At 51.5% G+C, this 17,214-nt stretch overlaps 1 protein-coding gene across 1 annotated transcript in view; it reads right to left on the bottom strand.

Moving 5' to 3' along the window:
• The window catches only part of B3GLCT (beta 3-glucosyltransferase), a 115,765-nt gene extending 104,122 nt beyond the window's left edge, over positions 1 to 11,643 (bottom strand). The window contains exons 1-2 of the mRNA XM_021065554.2: positions 11,572 to 11,643; positions 10,551 to 10,977 (exon numbers count right to left, since the gene is read on the bottom strand). Of these exons, the coding sequence (XP_020921213.2) occupies positions 10,551 to 10,977; positions 11,572 to 11,643 (499 nt within the window). The remainder of the gene's footprint in view (positions 1 to 10,550; positions 10,978 to 11,571) is intronic.
• Positions 11,644 to 17,214: the final 5,571 nt, after the last annotated feature.

The raw sequence follows: 17,214 nt of genomic DNA, 5'->3' as shown, positions 1-17,214 counted from the left end.
CAGTGTTTGCTGTCTGGCTTCTTAAGGATTTCCAGATTCATTCCGGGGGGGGGGGGGGGGGGCCTACATTCTTGAAAACTCAGCTTTAATGTGCAGTTGGTGAAATATTCCAAGATAAATCACGCTCTTATATGCCAAACTGCTGTTTAAAAGCAATTTTCCCTTTTCTATTTTCAACATGAATTCCTGTGAATTGCTACAGGGAACTATATTTAAAGTGCAAATCAGGGCAGGCAATAGAAATAAGACCTTTCTCATGATAACTTTAAATAATTCAAGCCAACTAACGTGTTAGGCACACCTATCCTGAGAGATAAATCACATTTTACAGCTAACCTGAGCCTAAGATTTATAGGCTAGCCTAAGCCCTAGCGTGTGAGAAAACGGGTGAGGAATTAATTAACACGCATTTAAGCAACACTAATCAACTGTCTTCCGTTCCTAGGAGGGAGCAGAGACCAGGCAGGCAGGCAGGGAGGACTGTGCCTCCAAACCCCGTTTTGTCCCTGTGCCTGATTCATCCTCCCAAACTCTCCCAGTAACATGTATCATAGAAACCAAATTAAATACCCAACACCAAAAGCGCTAAGACGCTAAATAAGCCCTCAGAGGAGAGCTGCAGGGATGAAGTGAGATGAGGCAGAAAGTGTTTAGCGAGGGTTCAGGCTCAGCATCTTCCACAGGCCCAGGGGGTGGTCGTGGTACTGCTGCAGGCGGAGGAGATAAAGGCTCACGGTGGGGCTGGGTGGCCCTGCGACCCCCACACAAGTCGGGGAGGTGGGGGTCAGAGCATAGGCAGCCCTGACATCCAGGACAGAGCTCACACACCCCTGGGGCCTGAGCTGGCACCCCCAGGCTTGGGTGCTCCCTGGTGCAGTGGGAGGAAGCCTGGCGCCCCTTCTCTGCTGTGACCTACTTTAAGGTACAGTTCCACCGGCACGGCCTGGCCCCAGCCACTCCTGGTCCCTGGAGCTTCCAGGCTTAATTCCAGCTCCTCCGGAGGGGACTTAAGCTCCAGGATGCACAGCCTGCAACCAATTTATTCGGTTCCAACCACCTGCTTTGAAGATAATCCCTAGAAGCAGAGGGAAGAGAAATGAATGCTCCTGGCCAATGACAGCGGCAGGGCCTGCTTTCCTTGTCCTCCTCTGACAAACACACTGTCCCCACGGAGGTGGAGACGGAGAAGGGGCGCCACCCAAGCATCTAATGGAAGGCCCTGCACTCCGCAGGGCTGAGGACAGAAGAACCAACCCAAGGGGCAGCTGAGGAGCCAGTGGTTGAGCCCCTGTAAGGGGCCTAGGCAAGGCCTGGCATATCCAAGGGGGGGAGAAGCCACTGTCATCACCACCATTCATGTTTACTTTTGTTTGTTCAGCAGAAAATCAGAGTGGCTGCATGGGTTAGGTGCCAGGTGTTCTGCTAGGAGCTGGGCAGGAGATAGGTGAGCAGCTCCCAAGGAGCTAAAGGTCTAACAGCACAGACAAGTCCCTCTCTCAACACCCAAGTGCACAGGGGCGCCCTCTGACAGCAGGTGCTCTCGTGGCACTGCTGAGGGAGCCCGAGGAGCAGGGCAAAGCATCAGGCAGCGCAGCAGAGGAGGGAAGCACTGCCTGCGGCCAGCTGACCGGTGCCCAGAAGTAGGCCAGGGGCAGACACGTCAAGAGCCAGAGCAGGAGGAGGCCTGGAAACAGGTTTCTGCACATAAAGCACAGTAAACAGCCCCGTGTGCCCAAAGAGATGGGGAGGGGAGCGAGGGACCTGGGCACGGACACCTGAGGACAGGGAGGGACTGGGGCTAGAAGTGAGGCTGGAGACGCCGCCAGGAGCCGTTTCCTGACGGGGGCAGGGAGTCCGGCTGTATGGCGAGGGCCGCTAAAAGCTCTCTGAGGCCTTCAGGGAGAGGGCCATGGTGACATGCGTGCCCCAGACAAGCTTCCGGAGGCGGCGTGTGGGCTGGGCTGTGGAGGGACAGAAAAAGCCAGGCGCGGCCAGCGGCGGCGGGAGCTGCGGCCAGAGGGGCGAGGGGCCGCGGCCGGCGCGGCGGGGCTGCTGGGTCTCCGGCCCTGAGCAGGGTCTGCGGCTGTGCGAGGACGGGGAAGGAGACACAGAGGCAGGTGCAGGAGCTTCGGGGATCAGATGCGAGGGCCGGGGTAGACGGGGTGCCGTTCACGGCCCGACAACGAAGGAGGGGAGCAGACGGTGGGAAAGCCCAGCGTGTTCCCGACGTGCGGAGGTCCCGCGGGTGTTCAAGGACAAACGCCCAGTTTGCCAGGGGCGCGGCTCACGCAGGTGAGGGGACAGTCTCCACGGCACACGCGATGCAACTAAAGCTGCAAGGCTGGGTGGGAAAGACAGGGGCAAGGGAACCCCAACATCTCAGGGACAACACTGCAAAGGAGACAAACAGACGTGGCCAGGCAGAGAGGAGACGGCAGAGCTATCAGGTGTTAAGATCTTCCTGGAGGGAGCTCTCCCCTGAAGGCTCCACGGACTAGGGGAGACGCCACAGCACGGGGCCCCGCGTGACCACGAGGATGAGAGCAGCGCCCCAGTGACACATGGATTCTAACGCACACCACATGCCACCAAACCCAGCTGTGCCGCTCAGCATCGCGGGGCCAATGCCTCGGCCTCCCAGAGCCTCTGCCTCCCTCCGTGGAAAGGAGGGGATCTGGACAAGGATGGACAACGTCAAGGCAGGTGCGGCCCCGGCAGCGCCTGGTCATGGGGGAAGCTGTAGAGCCTCCTGCTCAGGTGCCAAATAGAAACAGGTGACATCGCTGTGCTGGGGACGATGCCAGCACAGTGCTGCGAGCCCAGCAAGTGGAGAGCTGGATGGCATTCAGGGTCCGGCACCCCTCTGCCACCCTCCCTGGGTTCCTTAAGCCTCAAAAGTGACACAGCGGCCGGGAAATGCCCAAACACCATCTCCCTCCACCCGAAACACGGCCCTGCCTCCTCTGAGAAGTCCGCTTGCCGCACAGATTTCCCCCACTCGGCAACGAGGTTTGCTGGGACCACTACACTGGATGTGCCAGAGGGAAGGCAGTAGATGCGGAAAACAGAGGAAATAACCATATGTTTTGAGAAGGGAAAGACCGTTGACTTCTTTGATCCGTATCTCATTTAAACGGGTGACATCAAAACCCAAATGTGGCTCAGGATCTGAAAGCAAGAAAATTCCAACTCGAACCGAGTTTGGGGAGAGAGTCTTAAGCACAGACTGAGTCACGGGTGGAGGGCAGAAGGGTCCTGGCCCCACAAACTAGTCCAGCAGACACTGAAGCGTGCAGGACAGCAACACGCAAACACAAGCACACCCGCACCGGGCACGACTCCTTCCCCCCCGCTGGAGTACATGCTGCGGAAAACTGCAGCCTCCTTTACGCTCGGCTTTCGGTATCTTAACTTGCTAACAGAAAAACTGGGTTCTAAAAAGCACCCCTGTTGGAGCCAATGAATCTGTGGTACCCACGGTCTGAGCCGTTCTAATGCCTTTAGGACCTCACTTGTCCACTGCCCAAAATCCCTCACTCCAACAACCCGCGGCTCTAGTTTTCAAGACTCACACTCCACACCTACAGGAGCATCTGTAAATCGCCCGATGACACAGGGACGAGGAAGACTTCTCAGTCTGAAATCTAGGGCTTCTGGTTCCTTCCCCAAAGAGACAAAACACCTGAGGGCTGAAAATCGGGCCTCAGTTCCACCCTCTGCTCCCTCCAAAACAGCTCCTTCCTTCATCTTCAAGACAAAGCAACCAGCAGGCATCTTCCCGTTCTATCCAGTGCAGGAAAATCACCCAGTAACATATCACACTGGGGCCAGGGTGGCCCAAGCAGGCCCCTGCCAGCACATATGACTCACCTAGCACCTGGGTAAAAATGCAAATCCACAGGCCTCATCTCAGACCTCATGAATCAGAAAAAGCAGGAGCTAAAACCCAGGAATCGGTGTCTCAACCAAAAGGACCTTAACAGAGGGGACCCTGGGAGCTCCCTGGTGGTCTAGCGGTTAGGACTCGGGGCTTTCCCTGCGGTGGCCCAGGGTCACCGGCCTGAACTGAGATCCACATCAAGCTGCTGCAAGCCTCAGCCAAAATAAGCAAAAAACTTTAAAACAAACAACAAAGGAGACCCCGAGGTGCTGCGGTGTGCTAAAGTCTGACCCACCCTGGGACAGACAGCGAGACGATACTCAAGGGAACCGGACGGGGCTTTTCCCCAACAAGCACTGGCCGTTTGTCTTCCTTTCCTTCCTTCATCTCATAAACAGAAAACAAGCTCCTGCAAAGCCACCCTCAAGGATGTGGAGAAGATAAATTCGGCGTGATGTGTAAAGAGCCTTCAGCTTCTTATGGGAAGCAATGATGTAAACCAAAACATATCACCGTTTCAGATCATAAAATATTCCTTTAGGAGTGAAAATAAGTCGCATCCCTCGGAGAGACTGGCACTGCTAGACTGGAGATGCATTCAAATCTTATTTGATACTTTAACTCTTTTTTTTTTTTTCCTGTCTAAATCTGAAGCTTAACATCATCTTAGCTTTACAGATAAAAAATGTTTGCTTCCCCAAATCTTCAGTACACATGCATGTGAGTAAAAGCTTAAATATATCTATTTTGTCCATCAAGGCTCTCTTCTTTTAAAAAAAAAAAAAGGAAGAACTCAAATTTCCCCCAAATCTTTCCACAGCTACCATCTCCTCGAGCTCCAGACCCACCGATCTAACTGCCCAGTAGACACAGAGCCAGAGCATCTCACAGGCACCCCCAACTCAACTCGTCCAAACTAAACTCACCCTTCTCACCGTCCCCTGAAGCTAAAAGCAAACTTCAGAAAACTGTCTGGGTACTTAATGCCACACAAGTGTACACTTAAAAATGGTTCAAATGGGGAGTTCCCGTCGTGGCGCAGCCGAAATGAATCCGATGAGGAACCATGAGGTTGAGGGTTCGATCCCTGGCCTCGCTCAGTGGGTTCAGGATCCAGCGTTGCTATGAGCTGTGGGGTAGGTCGCAGACGTGGCTCGGATCTGGTGTTGCTGTGGTTGTGGCACAGGCCGGTGGCTATAGCTTTGATTAAACCCCTAGCCTGGGAACCTCCATGTGCTGTGGGTTCGGCCCCAACAAAAAGACAAAAAAAAAAAAAAAAAGGTTCAAATGATTCATTTTATGTCGTGTACATTTAAGTACATTTTTTAAAAAAATGTTTCTTGTAGTCAGATCTGGTCCTCCATCATCCGTGCCTGTATCAGTCAACAAGGCCACTGCCCAGGGACAGCTGCAGGCAGAAGCCCATGGCTCACCCCTGACCCACCTTCCCCTGTGCTCCTGTGGCTGACTCCTCCCGAATGGACACCCCCCCCAGCCCTGTTCTACAGGACAGCCCGCGTGAGCTTCTTAAAACCCAAGTCAGGAGTTCCTGCGGTCACGCAGCGGAAACAAATCCAACTAGGAACCATGAGGCTGCAGGTTCAATCCCTGGCCTCAGTGGGTTAAGGATCTTGTGTTGCTGTGAGCTGTGGGGTAGGTCGCAGACGAGGCTCGGACCTGGCGTGGCTGCGGCGTCGTCTGGCAGCTGCAGCTCCACTGGACCCCTAGCCTGGGAACCGCCATGTGCTGTGGGTGTGGCCCTAAAAGACAGGAAAAAAACAAACAGCAACAGCTCCCCACTGCTCTAAGGACCAAGTCCCACACCTGCCTGGTGTGCCAGGCCCTGCCTGCATAAGCTGGCCCCCTCCAACCTGCCAGCCCTGCCCCCTCCAGGTCCATCCTTTCCCCACGGGCTTCCTCCACCCAGAGCTATTCCAGAGCCAGCGCCCCTGCTTCTTCCCTCCCCCCACGAACCCGGGGCTGAACTCTGATGCCCCCTGAGCCCCACTCCAGGGTTTCTCAGCCCGGGGCCATGCGCGGTCTAGACCAGATAACTGATTCTTTGGAGATGGGGGCCGGCCGTCTGCGCACTGCAGGCCGCTGGGCAGCGCTCCTGCCCAACCACCCTCTGTGACCGCCACCCACGACATCTCAGAGAATCCAGCGGTGATTCCGGGGGCAGGGGGGGGGAGGCGGCCCCCTGTTGGGAACCAGGGCTCCAGACTCCAGGTAAAGCCAGAGACTCCCTGTCCCTGCAGCACTTCTCAGAGCATCTGGACACCGCTGCAGCCCCGCACCTGGTGCACTTCGTGTTCCATGTCACCTTCCCTTCAAGACGTGCGCTCCACCGGGGTAGACATGCCTAGCTTGGCCTCTTCCTGCAAAACGCCCCGGTGCTGGACACACACAAGATCCCCCTCAACACTTTCTGAGTAGACGAGAGAAATTGTGAGGACAGCTCCTCCTTTTAACTCTATTTTTAAGTTGTTCACAGTTTCTAGCAGTTCAATCAGCACCGACACGGAATCCCATTTCTCTGGGCGTGACTTAGTAAAGAGGCCTCCGAAATGAGGAATTAAGGGGACTCTCAACCAGTAACAGGTCCGATAAGCCCCTGACATCCACCCACCAGCCCTTTCCCTTTACGTGAAAAAGGAAACGACGCACCTGCGTGTCGTTCTTAAGAATAAGCTCCACGTCACAGATGGGTCACACGTGATGCTACAAAGAGGCAAAACATCTAACATCTGCAAACGGTGCCGCTTTATAACATTTCTAATGAAAAGCAAAAACCCTGGCCCTTCGTGGTCCAATTGAGGTCAGTAATTAGGACTTGCTCAAGTCCTAGAGGAAGCTAATGAGAGGCTCAGGACATCGCCTCCCCTCCCCCCACCCCAATTTGAAACAGATGCTCTTCCTTGCGCCTCCTGCACCCCACCCCCAAGTGCCTGAATTCCCTTGGGTCAAGTCCATGGCAAGGGGGCTATGCCAGGTTGGGGCTCCTGGACTACCTTGACAACAAAGAATCCATCCAGATGGGTAAAATCTGTGCCAGTAGCAGCAGAGTGCTGCTCAAGAAATAAAAGGAAGATCCACAAATTCAAAATGGCAAAATAACCTGAGGCCAGGTGTGATCCCTGGGCTCCTGCAATGTCTGACTCGCTGCACTGACAAGAATCTGAGCAAGACCCGGCTCAGAACAAAAAATCATCCTCAACCTTGGCAGGTGCTAAGAAATATCATCCTGACTCAGAGTAGAAACAACTAAGAAAGACAAACGTCAACATCCATTACTTCACCACTGGTACAAATAAGCCTCTTCACAGATTCACTAACTAGGATTAGGATTTGACTGCATGCAATTTAAAAACAAACAGACAAAAAAAAAAAAAAATTGAAGCTTTAAAAAGACAGAGGTTTGGGGGTTTTTGTTGTGTTTTTTCTTTCTGGCGGTGCCCAAGGCATGTGGAAGTTCCCAGGCCAAGGACTGAACCAGTGTCACTGCACGGCCCAAGCTGCTGCAGTGACAATACTGGGTCCTTAACCCACTGAGCCACAAGAGAACTCCCAGAGGTTTCTGGTTTTGCTTCTCTCTCGCAAGAGCAGAGCGGAAACGGCTCGCGTGTGCTCCATGTCCCCCTGGTGGCGCCGTCCTCTCTGCTCTACCATCCTTGCTACTGGCTTCGGCCTTCACGGTCACCTTGCGGTCACAAGATGGCCATCGTGGCTCCAGACATCACATTCGCCGAACAGGGAACAGGAAGGATGAAACAGGGGCAGAAGACCTGCCTCTCAGCTGGGTCAGCACCTTGCAGAAGCTTTACCAAGAGACCCGGCCCCCAAATCTCCACAGAGAGCTCACAGGCTGCCCTGCTTTGCAAGGGCCACGGAAAACCGCTTTCTCACTGGACATGCCGCCACCACTGCCACCACTCTTCCACCTGCCCTCACCCCCTGTATTATTAGTCTTCTAGGGCGCCCATAATAGAGAGCATGGACTGAGGGGCCTCAGCAACAGAAATTCTCTTCTCTCTGTTCTCGAGGGTGAGAAGTCCACGATCAAGGAGCCAGCAGCGCTGGTTCCTGCTGAGCCCTTGCTCGGAGAGGGCCCTCTTCTCACTGGTCCTCGCACAGCTCCTCTCTGGGCGCATCCCTGGCACTTTCCCCTTTTATGAGGACACCAGCCCTGCCGCATTAGGGGCCCACCCTTATGGCCTCTTTAACCATAATTACCTCCTTAAAGGCCCATCTCCCAATAAGGTCTGATTGGGGATTAAGCCTTCAATACACAAACCTGAAGGGCACAATTCAGTCCCTAACCCTGATCACCTAAGAGGCTTTCCATCAGTCAGGCAAAAAAGGAACTCAGAATTCTGGGTGGCAGACAGCAGACTCTGCTACAACAGAATCGGTTAAAACCCTAAGAGACGGCCGATTTTAGTATTTATCTACTCTACGCCTCTCGCAAACTGAGGCTCGAAGCCACAAGAAGCCACACAGGGGCTGACCAAGAGGCGAGACTAAATCTTCTGATTCTACCGGCTCTGGACTTTAGAACTGAAGTTGCAGTGAATTTCGTTTGCATATCTGTATAGATTTAAAGTAAATGTTCTATATTGACTTTTCTCTAAAAGCGCCAACACACATACTCCAGTTTGTGGGAAAACTAAATTAGAAACCATCAGGCCACACTTATGAGGGGCTATTTAGAGTATGTGACACTGTTGGGATTGTTCACAGGCCTCAGAATGCCTATCATATTCTCTAGTCCAGTAAGAGTCCAAGGAAACTGACTTCGAGATGTAGAAAGCATGGGTACCACATGTATTCCTTAGTGCCCCTTCACAACGTCAGAGCAGAACTCAATAAAATAAACTCATGATTTACTTCAGACCTGCAAGAATATAGCTTCCTGCCAGTACCAACCCATGAAAGCCAGTTCACAAAGCCAAATGTCTCCCAGGGACCTTTTAATAGGTTTTATGTCTTATTCATTGTGCGTCTCTGACAACTTCACAAGGCTAACAGACACCTCCATAAGATGTCTGGTCATTTGAGTTCCTTCTGCACATCCTCAAATGTATTAGCAAATTTGGACAGGGCTGATGCTCCCTTAAGTGCGGTGAAAAACAGATACTCATCACGACACAAGTGTGCACTTCAGCGCCTAAACAGAATATATTATATACAAATACGATATCCCCAGCACAGCATTACAAAGTGCACAGCTATAAATAGAATGCCAATTTCAGCTACCACCCACCCCTTTTGGTGAGGTGCAAAAACATCTGGGCAGCAGGCCAAGTGATGCAGCCAGGAGTCGAGGAGCCCCTGTCCCAGCTCGCCAGCCTCCTCTTCTCCCCCCACCCCACCCCCAGCCATGCACTCTTTCTTCCACTAAAGCAGATCCTTGCCAAGTTCAGTTGCTCCCCACGGTCAATTACAGCCTTCACTGCCCAAGGTGCCCAAACATTTTTAATTACATTGTTACTTACTTAACCATGCGTGTGAACAATGACCAATTAATCTCACCTGATTTTCCCACACTTCCTGAGCCCCTACAGACACGCCAGGATACACAAATAAGGACCAAGGTTCCGGTGGGCAGTGAGCAGTGACGCTACGTCTTTCCCTAAATTGCACCATTCTGCCATTTCTAAAAATCTGAAATTACTGCCTCTTAACAGGAAGCACAAAAGTCTGGGATGGAAGACAATAACCCTGAAAACACTGAAAAAGGATAATTTTTCCTCCCAGCTTTCACACTTGAAATCTCATCATGAAAGTCAACTGCAGTGATTTTTAAAAAAAAATAAAAAAACTTTTACCACATTATTTTATGAAAAAGAGCGGAGCATTCTCTTGGGAGGAGCTTGGAAGAAAAGAGGGAAAGGACACTACAACAGCAGCAGACAAGCCCTGTTAGCAGAAGTGCTCTCTCATCTTCCCCACGACAAACCCAAGATTAAGGAAAGCTCCCCCCCCGCCCCCCCCCCCCCCGCCTCGCGCCGGCGCCACCAACGACCCACGGAGGCCCAACCGGGCACCCCGTCCTCCCTTCCGGCTCAAGGAAGCCAGAGAGGAGGCCGGTGCCCAGGGGGGCATCTCAGCCTAGGGGGCTAGGGCGGGCCCGCGACACCGGGAAGGGGCCCGGCGCGGGGGGCGAGGACCGCGGGCCGGGCGGCTGGTGCGGGGCGGAGCGCGGGACCCCGAGCCGCGGAGCCCGCCGCCAGCCTGCGCGGGGCCGGCGGGGCGCGGGCGGCAGGCAGGGGGGCGGGCCCGCGGCCGCCGCTTCCCTCCGTTCAAAGTTTCTCGCAGTTGCACATTTACTCCGCGCTTCCTGTGGGGGTGGGCGCCGCGCCCTCGCCGCCCGGGGGGCCGCCCGCGGCCGGAGGAAGGAGGCGGCAAGACGCGAGTTGGGCTGGGGCGGCGGCGGGACCCCGCGAGCCGAAAGGGGCCGGGAAGGCGCGCCCCGGCGTCCGGGGAGCCGGGTCCGGCCCGGGCGCCGCGAGAGGGCGATGCCGCCGGCGCAGCGGCCACGGGACGGCAGGGCGCGGGCGCCCGCGGGGCAGAGCTGGGCCGCCGGGCGCCTCCCTCGGCGCGGACGCGGGCGGCTGCGCCCGGGGAACCCACGCCTCTCCCGTGCGCGCCCCGGCCGCCCGCTACTTACCCAAGGAGCAGGTGAACAACGCCAGCAGTGCCGGGAGCGCCAGGCGGCGGCCGCGGCGGGCGGGCGGTCGCATCCCGGCAGCAGAGCTGCGCGCCCTGTCCGGGCGCGGGGACGGGAGACGCGCGGGGAGCGGAGCTGCGCCGCTGCCGTCGCCGCCCCTGCCGCCGCGGCTGACCCTTCTCCGCCGGCTCCCCTCCTCCCTCCGCCGGCCCCGCACGCGCCCTCTGGTGGCCTGCGGCGGGAGCGCCCTTGTGCGTGCTTCCCGCGCCCGGATGGCTCGCAGCTGTGACTGGGGTCCGCCGCCCGGGTGATAGTAGAGGCGCGGGCTCCTCCGCCGGGACCGCGCCCTCTTTCCGGGCGTCTGGCGTCTGACCTCTGCTCCCTGGGACCACTGGTCCCACTCCTCCTTCTCCTTCCTCTGCCTCACCTACAGGCTCATCCTCTACCTCCCATCTTACTCCATCACCTCCCTTTCCTGGATCTCCAGCAATAGGTCACTGGTGCCCCTTCTCATCCCCAAAGTGCAGGGGGAGATGGGCGGCAGAGGAAGGGAAGGGGAGTCCGTTTTCTTTCCTGCTAATGTACCACCTGCAATTAAAAAAAAATCAATAATTCAACTCTTAATATTGTTGGCACTAACGTTCCATTTTGATGAAGGTGTTTTTAATCAGCTCAACTAATTTACTTCATATTCTTTAATGGAATCTGGCCAATAGCTTAGGCCTAGAATTTGGCTTTTAATAGAAGTTTGTGTAAATGTAATTTTGTATAAATGTAATTTTAAGTGTTCACCATAATGGAAAAGGGAGGGCGTAATTTTATTCAAAAGTCTGATAAAAATAAATTACATTGGAATGCAGAAAAGTGGAGGGGCTGCAGAAACCTCCCTCTCGTCCTCAGGTGACTGTCCCTCCCCAGCGGGGAAGATGGTGGACGGAAGAAAAAAGCAATTACAGACTGAGAACTGCAGCCCCTCTGAGGGCGCTGCATTGCCTTGTGCCTCCCCCAAGCCCTGACTCACCTCTGACTCCTGGCAAGGAGGCAGGACCACGAACTCACGCTCACCTGCTAGACCATGACCTCGTGATGTCATGTTTATGTTTTCATTCCCACTTCAAATTTTTTGGATGCCCACTATGTGCCTGGGACTGTGCCAAGCCCCCTATGAACATCAGTAGCTTCCACGTGGACATGCAACCGTTCACTCACTTGCTAAGCATTAAATGAAGACCAGGAATTCCCTTCATGCCTCAGTGGTTAACGAATCCAACTAGGATCCACGAGGATACGGGTTTAATCCCTGGCCTCGCTCAGCGGGTTAAGGATCCAACCAAAAACAAAACAAAACAAAACAAAAAAAGGCAAAAAAAAATTCATCATGTGGAGCAGGTGTGAGAAACAGCTCTAAATACAGCTGAGAGCACAAAGTCATAAACTCAGCCCAGCCTTCTTCCTTCCCACAGCAGACACAGATAAATGGCACATCACACAGCTCCATAATTCACATTTTCAAAAGGATTACCTTTCACTTACTCTAGTTGTATGATAAATGGACTTGCTGGGAGTGCTCCCTCCCAAACACAAGTCCGGAGTTTCCGGGAACAAAACGTGCTCCTGAGGACACTAACGATCAGTGGCGATGCACTGCTTGCTTTGCCACCTGAAACACCAGCTGTAAGGGGTCACCTTCCCATAGAAAAGAATTAAGGAATTCCTGAGGTGGCACAGTGGATTAAGAATCTGGCTCAGGTCACTGCGGAGATGTGGGTTCGATCCCTCTGCCCAGCGCGGTGGGTGAAAGGATCCAGAGTTGCTACAGCTGCAGCTCAGATTCAGTCCCTGACCCAGGAACCTCCCTCTGCCCCGCGTGCAGCCATCAGGAAGAAGAGAAAGAAAGGAAAAGGAATTCATCTCCTGCACTCTAAGACGGCGACAGGAGAGAAAGGGCAGCTCACAGCTCTCACTTCCTCAAAGTATGCCCTTCCTCTCTACAGGGGTCACCTCTTTTTTTGGGGGGGGGCTATTGCACTGTGATTAAAACAGACTGGTAACTTTTTAAAGAATAAATAATAAAGGAGAACAAAAAGATATATGCTGAAAACCACAGAGCCAAAATAATCTAATAAGTTTCAGACAGATAATTTCTGATCTTATAATAACTACAGGCTCTGCCTCCTAGCTGGCACGCCCACTGCTGGGCTCCGGGGCTGGTACAAAGAAGCATGAGATGTAGCCCTGGGCGCAGGAACCCACAGCCCGTGAGGGAGATGAAAACGTTCAGAAGTCATGTCACTGCTGTCACGAGCTGCTCTGGCACAGGTGGAAGCCCTCTGGCACACACGGAGAGAAAAACACTCAAGCAGGGCCATGGAATTTGGTCAGAAAAGCACGAGTGACTTCTGGGCAGGGTTCAAAGCAAAAATAAGAGGTTCCTGGGCTGGGAAAAGAGGAAAGTCATCCCACAACCTGCACAAAGCACACCTCCGAGGAGTCTGGTGGGGCAGGAGGTGGCGATAAGGGCGCAGGCTTCCCCGCCACCGCCACCCGCAGCCGGCTGCCTCGGTCCCACGCCTGAACATCCTGCCCTGGACCAGCAAAGACCAAGGGACAGCTTCCAGCTCTCCACCTCAGGGCCCTGTCTCCGGCCACAGGAGAGCCATCCTCTCCACACGCGGAAAAGTGGCCTTAGGAATTGAGTGCCCTTGGGGGGTTATTTTTCAAACATCAAAACCAGCCTGGGGTCCGACAGTGGACTAGAATGTCTAAAACTGGGTCATTGGGAGTGTTGGACCCATGATTTACCTGCCTGCTGACCACGCCCACACCCCCAGTCAGTGCGCCCCAGTCACTGCACCTGAGGCTTTCGCCTTGAGGGAAGCAAGGGCATCGTTAGCCCCATGAGAGAAGAGCAAGACTGGCAGCCGAAACACAGAAGCCTGCACTGCTCACAGCAGACCCCGTGGCCAGGGCCTTCCCTGCAGCAGGTGCTCTGATGACACAAATAAGGGGGTCTCTCTGATGTCCTCTCTCTCCGATGTCCTGTCTCCCTTTAATTCCAAAGCTATTGCAAAATTATAAGCAAAACCCATTCTATCAAGCCACACTTTCAACCAAGATTTTTACCGGAAGAGGCTTAACCAGGGGATCCCTACAGACTATCATCTCTGAGCCAAGATCCGGAAACTGCAACAGAGGTTACCATCTCAACAGGCCCCGAGACAAGCCCAGAGCCCTGAAGCTGTTGCCATTCTGTTTTATCAAAGAGAGAGAAAGGTGTACAGTGTTTTCTATAAAAAAAAAAAAATGCTATCTCCTAGAAACTTCTGACCAGAAATAAATTACTCACTTGGCTGTTTTGTTCTCCTTGCTAGAATCTTATAGCCTCCTGTTCTCAATAAAAATCAAGAATTGCTCCTAATTGGTATTTTAACAAGAGCAACAGGAAACATCTGCATCACTTTTTTTTTTTTTTGCAATTTAAGTATATTACATTTTATTTCCTCTCGATGATCCATTTTTAATTGAATTTTATTTTTTTATTTTTTTATTTTTTTTGGCTGTGCATAGCATGCAAAGTTCCAGGGCCAGGGATCAAACCTGTGCCACAGCAGTGACAATGCTGGATCTTCTACCACAAGGCCATCAGGGAATTCCAATTTATTTGAACTCAAAATTTTCCCATCTGAAGTTCCCACTGTGGCACAGTAGGTTAATGATCTGGCTTGTCTCTCTGGAGGTGTGGGTTCGATTCCCGGGCTGGCACAGTGGGTTAAGGATCCGATGTTGCCGCAGCTGGAGTGTAGGTGTCAGTTCCGGCTCAGGTTGGAGCCCTACCCCAGGAACTTCCACATGCTGTGGGGGCAGCCAAAATAGAGGGGGAAAAAATTATGTCTATTTCTCCCACTACCCTCTGCCTTGGGCAACCACCAATCTGCATCCATGAGTTTGGGGTGTAACTTCCACGTATAGGAGAGATCATACACTATTTGTCTTCATCTGACTTACTTCACTTAGGATAATGATGTCTAGGTTCATCCACATTGTCACAAATGGCAAGATTTCATTCTTGGGAGTTCCCATCGTGGCTCAGTGGTTAACAAGCCCAACTAGCATCTATGAGGATGTTGGTTTGATCCCTGGCCCCGCTCAGTGGGTTAGGGATCCAGCGTTGCCGTGAGCTGTGGTGTAGGTTGCAGACGCCGCTCAGATCCCACGTCACCGTGGCTGTGGCGTGGGCTGGCCGACACAGCTCAGATTCAACCCCTAGCCTGGGAACTTCCATACACCGCGGGCTCGGCCCAAAAAAGACAAAAAAAAAAAAAAAAAAAGATTTCCTTCTGTTTTGATAGAATATATATGTGTGTGTGTGTGTGTTTATCACAATTTCTTTATTCATCCAACAATGCACACTAAGGTCATTTTCGTATTTTAACTTTGCAAATAATTCTGCAGTGAATATAGGGGCACAGATATCTTTTCCAATTAGTGGGGGTTTTTCATCAGATAAATACCCAGATGTGAAACTGCCAGATCATAGAGTAGTTCTATTTTTAATTTTTTGAAGAAACTCCTTACTATTTTCCTTAGTGGCTGCACCAATTTACATTCCCACCACAATGAGATCTATGCTATTTGTGGATAACATGCTATTATGTACAGAAAACCCTAAAGACTCCATTAAAAAACCGTTAGAATGAATAAATGAATTCAGTAAAGTTGTAGGATTAAAAAAAATCAATACAAAAAAACCCTGTCGTATTTCTATATACTAATAATGAACTGGCAGAAAGAGAAATTAACAACCCCATTTATAACTACATCAAAAAGAATAAAATACCTAGGAATAAATTAATCAAGGAGGTAAAAGACCTGTACACTGAAAACTGCAAGACACAGATGAAGGACATTAAAGAAGACAAATAAATGGAAAGCTATTCCATGCTCACGGATTGGAAGAATTTAGATTGTTAAAATGTGCTAACATGCACTGAACATGTGCCATAGCCAGACACTCTGCCAGTTTCTTTCAAGTATGTTATTTCATTAACCCTCAGGAATACATATATAGACTATTCTTTTTTCCACTTTATAGATTAGTAAACTGCGTCTCGGGCAGGTCAGTTCCCAACAGCCAGAACTGCCTCTGATGGCAGTTTCTTTCACCAAATTATGCTCTGTAAGCAGGGTGGTAGCAGCAAGAACGGAAGAAAAGGACCCCTGTGAAGGTGTGACAGAGGTCGCACAGACAGTATTTGGGAATGAGCAGATACCTCCTAGAGCTAAGAGAGGGACCACGCAAGGTGACCCATGGAGCCACTGACTACAACAGAGACCTGCCACAGGTCATTCTTCCACAGATGGAGAAAAATGAAAGAGTATTATCATTACTACGATCATAAATGCTAGCAATACCCCCCAACATGAAGACTAATAATCACAGGGAACATTTAATAAACACATTATATACCAGGCTCCACACTAAGTCATCTCCTTGCATTATTCCTCATTAAACAATATTTTACTTAATTCTCCAAACAGCTCTATTCTGACTTCAGAGAAGTGAGGTAGCTTTCCTAAGGACAGTGGATCTCACAAGTGGTCCATGATCCTCTAAGGGTCCCCAAGCTTTAGCTGCTCAGGTTCACAAGGTCAAAACTTTGTATAATGGCACTAAATAAAACATTACTCAGGGAGTTCCCTTGTGGCACAGCAGGTAAAGGATGTGGCATTGTCACGACTGTGGCTCTAGTTATAGCTATGGCATGGGTTCAGTCCCTGGCCTGGGAACTTCTGCATGCCACAAGTGCAGTCAAGAAAAAAACATTTACTTAGGTTCCTTTCTGGTTGAATTTTCACCAATGCTGTAAAAGCATTCATGAGAAAAAAGTGTTATTGCCTTAGCACTAACCAAGGTGGTGGCAGTGACAAAAAAGCCAAGTTCACTTGACAGGGTCCTTGATGAAGCAGGACAAATTAATAATTTTATTAAATTATATCCTGGAGTACACATCTTTTTAATATTTTGTGTAGCAGACTGAGGCACAACATAAAAGTACTTCTGCCATATTTCAAACTATGACGTTGTCTCGAGGAAAAGCGAATGGTATGATTGCTTGAGTTGCAAGCTGAACTAGCAGCTTTTTTCAAAGAATATGATTTTTAATTAATGGACTGACAGGCAAACCATGGTTATTCACCCCGAGGGACTGAGCAAACACTTTCTCAAAAATAAACAAGGTGAGCCTGCCCCTTCAAGGAAAACAACCAATGCTATTTGTGACAATAAGATTAAGCTTTGGAGTCCCCTGGTGGCTTAGTGGGTTAAGGATCCAGTATTGTCACTGCTGTGGCTTGGGTTGCTGCTGTGGTGCAGGTTCCATCCCTGGCCCAGGAACTTCTACATGCTGCAGGTAGAGGCATAAAAAAGAGAGAGAGAGAAAAAGATTCAAGCTTTGACACAAAACTTAAATTTTGGACAAGATGTATCTGCCCCCATGAGCTTCACAGCTTCCCCACCCAGGAGGACTTTTCAACAGCATCACTGGCGCTGTTAACAAACCTGGCTTTTTTGATATCATGTAACAACGTGTGTCAACAGCTGGAAGACCCGCCTACTTCTGTGAAACAATATTTCCAAATGACCTATGTAAGGTGTTATAAAATC

Source organism: Sus scrofa, chromosome 11, assembly GCF_054392235.1.
Source record: "Sus scrofa isolate SSC_HxYL_T2T_F1_AM1 chromosome 11, Sscrofa_HxYL_maternal_Yorkshire_Landrace_v2.0, whole genome shotgun sequence".
In the NCBI taxonomy this organism is placed as follows: Eukaryota; Metazoa; Chordata; class Mammalia; order Artiodactyla; family Suidae; genus Sus; species Sus scrofa.
Note: the sequence above shows the minus strand (reverse complement) of the source record. Positions and strands in the feature narration are given on the sequence as shown.